This window comes from Mus pahari, chromosome 20 (genome assembly GCF_900095145.1).
Source record: "Mus pahari chromosome 20, PAHARI_EIJ_v1.1, whole genome shotgun sequence".
Classification (NCBI taxonomy): Eukaryota; Metazoa; Chordata; class Mammalia; order Rodentia; family Muridae; genus Mus; species Mus pahari.
The window spans coordinates 8466124-8473381 of record NC_034609.1 but is presented as its reverse complement, the minus strand read 5'-3'; the positions used below and the strand labels follow the sequence as shown (position 1 = coordinate 8473381).

Sequence of the window (7258 nt, the reverse complement as noted above, 5' to 3'; positions counted from 1 at the left end):
AAAAAAAAAAAAAAAAAAATTAGTACTGTAGAGATTGTGGAAACTCAGAGTGACACAGGAAAGGAGGAAACACCCCATTCCTGTCCAGGGCCAGTTTTGCTCAGAAGGCCCTGGTTCGAGTCTAGGCTTGGCTTCTCAGGAAGCAGGGGGGGCTCATTTCTCTCAGCTAGAGTATCCTTCACCAGCCCAAGATTGATGTGGGGCTGAGAGAGCCCACTAGGACTCCCCAGACACTCTTCCAGAGACTAGACAATCACCAGCTTGGTTCGGACACCCCAAAAGCTGGAAGGGAAAGTCTGATTCCACTCTGCAAACTGATATCCTGCAGTTTCCTAGGGTACATCGGGAAATGTAGTTGTGTTTTAAAAAAAGGGGGGGGGAATAGTAATCACTTCCGGGTTAAAAAATTTATTTAAAAAAAAAAAAACCAAAAACGGGCGTGGGTCTAAGTCTTTCTCTAATGGGCCTAGAATTTTCCTGCTACCAGAAACTTGTTTTCTGGGTTCCGGTTGCTGAGAGCCGCTACTTCCCTCTTCGACTCTGCGCATGTGCACCACGCTCTCCGAGGTCTGCGGACCACACTTCCCACAAGGCCTCGCGGTGGGCGGGGCCCACCCAACCCAAGGGGAGGGATGCGGTGCTCACAAGACACAGAACCTCTGACCTTGCTCTTTTATTAACAGAAAAGTCTACCCGCACTCGGTATTCGGTGGCCCATGCCGGGGCGTACTCAGTGCAGCCCGCACTTCTTCCTGTCTGGAGTTTGGGGTTGTCAGGCTCGAACTGGCGCCTTCTCCTGGGACTCAGGATGCCGGGTCTGCCCAAGCCGCGGGCCCGGCGGTGCTGGGGGGCCGGGCGGGGCCTGCCTGGCCCGTGAGGATCTGCACCAGCAGGTCGGTGGCCAGCACATGCGACGGCTCCTCGAAGCCGATGGTTAGTAGCTGCTGGTAGTCCCCGGGTGGCTGTGGGCACAAAATCCTGGGGGCACAGGAACAAGTCTGGACTTGTGCCCCTCTGCCCCTCAGCTGGGAGGGTCTTCGTTTCGACTAGGGGTTGGGGATACCCTAAGGGAAAGCATTTCCTCTGTTGAGAAACTCTGGAGTTGAAGCACTGGACTTGAGGCTACTAAACACTTTTCTGGCTGTTGTCTCCCTGGGAGAGAGACTTATCTGCTCTGAAAACATGTTTTCTTTGTGAAAACCCGCATCTCTATGGATTGTTGTGCAGTCTGCATAAAGCACCCTTCAGGGCAGAGTAAAATGTGTTCCCTATTAACAGTGGAAACTTTGTCGCTTGAGTTCCAACCTTTGGTGAGGGTGTCTTGCCCTCCCTCCAACTTTGGCCCGCATCACCAGGACTGGGATCCTACCAGGAATCAAGATCATCCTCTGCTGGTCCTAGGGGCATCCATCGGCCAATGGACCAGAGTTTCTGGATCTGGGGGCACGAATTGGCTGGTCCCTGGCCTGCATCCTCCCACGTATCTCGATAACACAAAAAGTAGCTGAGAGGGAGAGGTCAGAAGGAAAAGCAATATTTTAGTCTTTTTTTTTTTTTTTCCTGCTGAAGGCTTTACTGCTGGAGGTGAGGTTCAAGTTTGTCAGAAGTTGCCTCAAGTTCTCTGGTAGGAGTGTGTGACTCAGTTCTGAGGACTTTCCTCCCCAGTGGCCTAATCTGAAGAGGAGGACTTTTAACGGGAAGGTGGAATTAAGAAAACCAAGGTTCAAAGTGTCTCTCAGTGCTGATCAATCATACACAAGGTCCTGGGTTTTTTACCCTAGCACTGTAGAAGGTGTTGAGTTTTGTCTTGCGTTTCCCTCTTGGGTGGTGGTGTATAGGAAGGACAGGACTTTGATTTTGACAAGGGGACTCACTAATCCACATGGGAGTCTGCTCCTTGGCTGCTGGCCTCCGTGGTGGTTTCCAGGTTCCAGCGCATCTTCTTGTAGAGGTATCTTGGAAAGTGACTGGCAGTGTAGGCAGCTGGTGTGCAGTATCGGAAGATGGACACGTCGTGGGAGGGGCTGATGGAGAACCTCCCGCAGAAAAAGCAGGAGATGCTAGCAGGAGATAGGAGGGTGGACAGCAAGCTGGGTCCTGCACCCCATCCCCCCACAGCCCCGTTTCCTGCCCGCTTACCTCAGAGGGTTAGTTTCTTCCAGGTCCACGAACCCAAAGGAGGCATACATGAGAACCAACTGTTCCAAGCGCAGGGTCAGCTGCTGGGAGATCTCCAGCAACTGCATGGAAGGTGGGACTTCATGACCTCAGGCGGGCAGCCAGAAGCAACTCTCCTACCCCTAGGCTGAGTCTAAAGGTGAAAGGGGCCTGGAAAGAGAGCTACTGTACACACCTGCTTCCGGACCAACTCCTGCAGGGATCCATAGATGGGAGGGACACTCCTCGCTGCAGCCTCAAGGTATAAGAAGTATGGTTCACACATTGTTAAGAAGGTGGGCATGGCCTTGGCTAGTTGTTCCTTCTGTACTCGGTCCCTGCTGAAGGGAGAAAGGGGCCTTCATGTGGCATCTCTCCCCTTCCATCCCTAGGTGCCCCTCCTCCACCTGTATCCCCAACTGAACCCTGATGAGATTTCCTCAGTGATGTGGCCTAGTGCCGAGAGCAGTGCATAGCATGTGCAGAGTCCTCGGTTCCATTCCAACACCCCAAAATTAAACATTAAAAAAAAAAGGGGGGGGACTCAGAGGTTAAGTCGGTGTGTGAGAGACTGGAGCTCGGCATAGGAGAAGCTTCCCCAAGGGAAAGATTCCCCCCAATGTCAGGTCTTTCTCCGGTTGTCTTTCAGAACCACCTGAATCAGTCAATTGAAACATTTGTTAAAGTGTGGGCACCTGGGCAGGGAGCACAACTCTGTGGCAGAGAGAATGCTTGCCTGGGTTCCACCCCCAGTGTGTCTGCGAGTATATACAACCAAGTTCTCTCAAAACTGCAGGGGGGGGGGGCTGGNGAGATGGCTCAGTAGGTAAGAGCACCCGACTGCTCTTCTGAAGGTCCAGAGTTCAAATCCCAGCAACCACATGGTGGCTCACAACAAGATCTGACTCCCTCTTCTGGAGTGTCTGAAGACAGCTACAGTGTACTTAAATATAATAAATAAATAAATCTTTAAAAAAAAAAAAAAAAAACAACAAAAAAACCCTACAGAGCGACACTGGGAAAGCTGGGGCTTGAGCAAGTCTCCCAAAGCCCTTCCCACTGGTCTGGACACTGCATTTTTCTTTGGGAGTGGAGGGTAGCGTCTCGTACCAGAAGTTCTCTGGCTAGAGTTGGTGCAGACAGAATCTGGTTAGCTGACTTAAACAGGGTTTTAAAAAGCTAAGAGAGCGTTTCAAATTTGGTAGGCAAGATGAGGTAGGAGACTCACCAACCAGAACGTAATGAGACCCTCTCTCAAGAAGAAAAAAAAATGGGCCAAATCAACCAATCAACCAACCAATCAAAATCAAAGCTCTAGAGAAAAAAAGAGAAAAGATTTTGCTACCCAAAAGGCCCATACATTGCCTGCTTCTGCCTCTCAATTCTTCACAGCCCTTGGTGCACTAGTAAAGTGTATTCCTAATTAGCTCGATACTGTTTATCTCTGGGCTCTGAGTTCAGTTTTTGGCCTCTGTGGGCTGCACACAGCCTGTCCTCCTGTCCTGGGACCTCGGCCTTTGTGCAGGGTCACCTGTAGAGCAAGTAGCTTTGAAAGTCATCCGCCTTCCTGAGCAGGTAACGGAGCTGGTCAGTGATGGGGCTGAACATAGAGTCCAGCGGGAGGCGAGCAGGGGCCGGCCCGAGCTCCGCTGCCAGTGGCTCCCGGGAGGACGTGGAGGCTGGAGCTTCCATCATGGGCTGTGCCCGCTGGGGCTCCAGCTCCGCTGAAGTCTCAGGTCTCCCGGCGGGCGACCACGAAGGGTCTCCATAGGGCGGCGGCCCGGGTCCCAATTCCTCCGAAGGCGGTGCTTCTCCAGGGCCTAGGGCCAGCGACCCCGCGAACCAGGGCTCGGCAGCCATACGCGTCCACCGTAGGCTCCTCCAGCTCCCGCGGCGTCCCGGGAGCACACACACCTGGGGCCGACCGGCTTGGGCAGTGAGCGCAGCCGCACTCAGCCTGGCCTCGACGTTTCTGCCGGCGCCACCCCGCGGGGCTTTCGCCTCTTTTGAATTTGAGCACGCGGAGGGCGCGCAGTCTGAGCCTGTATGTACTGCGCACGGAGCTCGGCGGGCACCTGGCGCGCGGGGCGCTGCCAAGGGTGGAGCCCCAGACCTGCCTCATGTTTGCGGTGCGCAGCTAGGCGCCTTTTCCCAGGCAGTTGACTGGAGAGGGGAGTGAAGGTTACAGAGAGGCCTAGTCTACAACCAGCAGGTGACCCCAAGATCTGACTCTTAACTGATGGAGCTGGGATCTGTATTGACCCTCCTAAGACCTAGTGATACAGCCGTTACTTATACAATAAAAATCCTCAGATGGGTGGGTGATCTTCTCCCATCGTCTCTTTTGTCCCAGTATGCCCGTCCTGGTCCCAGAACACTTTTAGGTTGGATTCCTTGCTACGTGCAAAGACTGACTGGTATTTAAGTACAAGCTAGGAAGCCAAATTATATTACAAGGCTGGAAGTATGCAGCAACAGGTGTCACACTGTCCTGTGTGACCCTCTATTTGACTTTGTCAAGCCAGTTGCCCTGTCTATAAAACGAGTTTTATGACGTCTGCTTCACCAAATTACAGAGGTGACAACAAAACGCTCAGTAAGTGTGCAGTTAACTGTTAAGTCACTCAACAAACACTTGAGAGCAGGTGGTTCTGGAATGAGATGGCAGAAGGCAAAGGAACTATTCCAGCCCTAGACTGATTTTGTCATCGTTGAGACAGGCCTGACTGCCTGTGGCCCACGCTGCCTTTGAACTATGTAGGTGAGTCTAGCCTCGAATTCCTGATTCTACTTCCCTCTCTGAAGTGCGGCGATAACAGGTGTGCCACCAAGCCGTTCTATCAGCATACTTGGTGAGGCGGCCGAGGGAAGTCGTAGCCATCCTGCCTGACCACATTACTGTCTTAACGTTAAACTCTTCAAGGAGGTTTTTAGCACCTCCTTATTCCATGCACAAAATGAACTTTTTTTTTTTAAAGTTTTATTTAAAAAACCTTCGGTGCAATATTAAAAAGCAATACAGCCAGGTGGTACAATAGTAGACAGACAGAAAGGGAAAGAGGACCCAAGGTCCCTTACCTCACCTGTTCCCCAGAGGCTGGGGGTCAAGGGGGAGGTCACGGGGGTGGTGGGACGAGGAAAAACCACCACCAGGATGAATAGGCAGAACAAAACACATAAAAGATACATCTGGCTGAACTGAAGAGGGGTTTGGGGCCACAGGAAGCTCCCGTTTTTTTTGTTTTGTTTTGTTTTTCAAAAATGTCCTGGTTTGGGGAGAAAGGGTGACCCCAGGTAAATGAGCCAACCAAGTCCTCCAACCCCACAACTCCACTGGCGTGGAGAGGGGTGAACTAAGGTCAGGGGTGTGAGAAAAGGGGGGAGAATGGAGAAGGGCACCCCCTCCCTGGAGTCTGTTAGGAAGGTTGAGTGTGCCCACGTCCAGCTCCTGGACTATGGGCCCCCATGGGTACAGTCTGGACTGGCTGGGGTGGGGACACGGGTGGGCGCTCAGCCTAGAAGGCCATCAGGATCGTCATCCTCAAAGTGGCCCTGCTGAAGCACCTTGATGTGGTGCTCGTAGATCTTCAGGGCTGGGCCCAGGCGGATGGACAGGCCAGTGAGCACATCTGTACGTTGCATGAGCAACAAAGACTTGCCATCAATTTCCTGGGCAGGACAGAAACGGGGCAGGGTCAGTGAACACCCGGGAGGCCTTCTGTGCGAACAGACATCTGGAGTCCCAGGCTGGGAACTCACCTGCTCTTGAAAAGCAGTGGCCTGTTCTGGGAAGCCTGCCTCCGTGAAGTACTCCACCACATCCATGACTGTCCACTCCACTGGGTCCGTCGGCTTCTCCTTGCGCCCAGGACTGCATCAGAATGGAGAGCAACAGTGACCTCGACACAGCTCTGATGGTCCAACACCCCAACGTTCCCAATATCTCAACTTACGGACAGCCAAAAGGTGTCCCATCAGCCCCAGGTAGGGCTGGCTTTCCTGGAGGCAAAGGCACCGGAGATGGAGAATCTGGAGCCGCTCCAACACAAGCTGGGAAAGGAAAAGGAGAGGGTAGTCAGGCTAGGGGTGACAGCTCCCTGCTCCGCACTGCCCCAAACTGGAGAGGTTCTTACCTGATCCCCCTTCTTTATTCACAGCTGTCATCGGGAACACCTGCCGTGTGCAGCTGCCAGGTGCTGGTCCCCGCCCTTCATCCTGGCCCTGGTAGGGTCCACAGGGCGACCACTCCTTGACCCTCTCCTTAGCACTCTGAGAGCCCCGCTCTCCATTAATCTGGTGGTGCTGAGCACCTGCGGGTCGGTCACTCTCGGGCACTTCTGAGCCCTCAGATACATTGTCCTCCTCCTCCTCCTCCTCGTCTTCATCCTCATCTTCCTCTTCTTTCTCAAACACCCGTTCTTCTCCACCTCTCTGGGGCCAGAGAAAGAAGCAGGCAGAGTTAGAGCTCTTCTAGTCCCAGATGGAATCCAGTGTCCGACGCCACCTTTGACAACAACACGGAGTAACTTTTACGCTGTGCTGTCGTTTCCGTGCCAGGTTCTGGGTTAATAAAGCCCTCAAATAGCCAAGTCTTACTAAACTCGTTCAACTACCCCCAGGGGTCGCTACTGTCAGCAATCCACGTTTACAGCCGAGGAAACTGAGGCTCCCGCAGATCAGGTCACTGACCAAGACCACCGCGTTCAGAGTCCACGGGGACCGTGGGCGAATCCCGGCCACCTGACGTCCCGCTCCCTCCCGGGACTCTGGTCCCCGCCAACTTCGCCCGCACCTGCCCGGTGCGCTCACCTTGCTCCGCGCCGCGCGTGCGCTAGCGGCCGGCGGCGCCCGTCCCGGCCTGTCTCCGCGGGGTAGCGCGAGCGCTCCCAGGCGGGTGCGCTCCAGACGGCCTCGCGCCGCTTCCTCTTCCAGCAGCCCCTGCACGCGGCCGCGAGTGAGGCGGCCGCTGGCGCCGCCACTGCCCCCGAGGTAGCGCACGACTTCCCGCAGGCTCACGGGCCGCGCCGGGCCGCCCGCCCGCGCCGCGCCCCCCTCCGGCGGCGGCTGTGGCTGCGGCGGTGGCGGCTGCTGCTGCTGTGGC

The 7258-nt window shown here is 54.5% G+C and overlaps 2 protein-coding genes across 3 annotated transcripts; both read right to left on the bottom strand.

Annotated features, from left to right (window-relative positions):
* Positions 1-657: 657 nt before the first annotated feature.
* On the bottom strand, positions 658-4108 carry C20H19orf67 (chromosome 20 C19orf67 homolog). Of its 2 annotated transcripts, none has more exons than XM_021220751.1 (6): positions 3689-4108; positions 2354-2498; positions 2140-2240; positions 1875-2060; positions 1370-1504; positions 658-978 (listed from the first exon to the last, which is right to left on the bottom strand). In XM_021220751.1, exons 1-6 carry the CDS (start codon positions 4015-4017, stop codon positions 804-806), a joined length of 1071 nt encoding a protein of 356 aa, XP_021076410.1. In that variant the 5' UTR covers positions 4018-4108; the 3' UTR covers positions 658-803. The 2 variants fall into 2 exon arrangements, with proteins under 2 accessions (XP_021076410.1, XP_021076411.1); XM_021220752.1 differs by having other exon boundaries at positions 2354-2495; positions 3689-3882.
* Positions 4109-5123: 1015 nt separating this feature from the next.
* Samd1 (sterile alpha motif domain containing 1) lies at positions 5124-7257 on the bottom strand (the record flags this gene model as incomplete). The annotated part of the gene is made up of 5 exons (XM_021220822.2): positions 5124-5826; positions 5917-6028; positions 6111-6207; positions 6291-6588; positions 6967-7257. Coding segments are annotated over 5 exons (957 nt in total), but the record flags the coding sequence as incomplete, so codon positions are not given.
* Between the last annotated feature and the right edge of the window lies 1 nt (position 7258).

Bases quoted from the DNA above. Each gene is read 5' to 3' on its own strand.
- C20H19orf67 (XM_021220751.1), bottom strand. From the start codon at position 4,017: ATGGCTGCCGAGCCCTGGTTCGCGGGGTCGCTGGCCCTAGGCCCTGGA. The intron at 2,499-3,688 runs GTGACCCTGCAC...TTCTCCCTTCAG, and splicing joins CAAAGCTACTTGCTCTACAG to CAGGGACCGAGTACAGAAGG. The intron at 1,505-1,874 runs GTGAGTCCCCTT...TCTCCCTCTCAG, and splicing joins GCAGACTCCCATGTGGATTA to CTACTTTTTGTGTTATCGAG.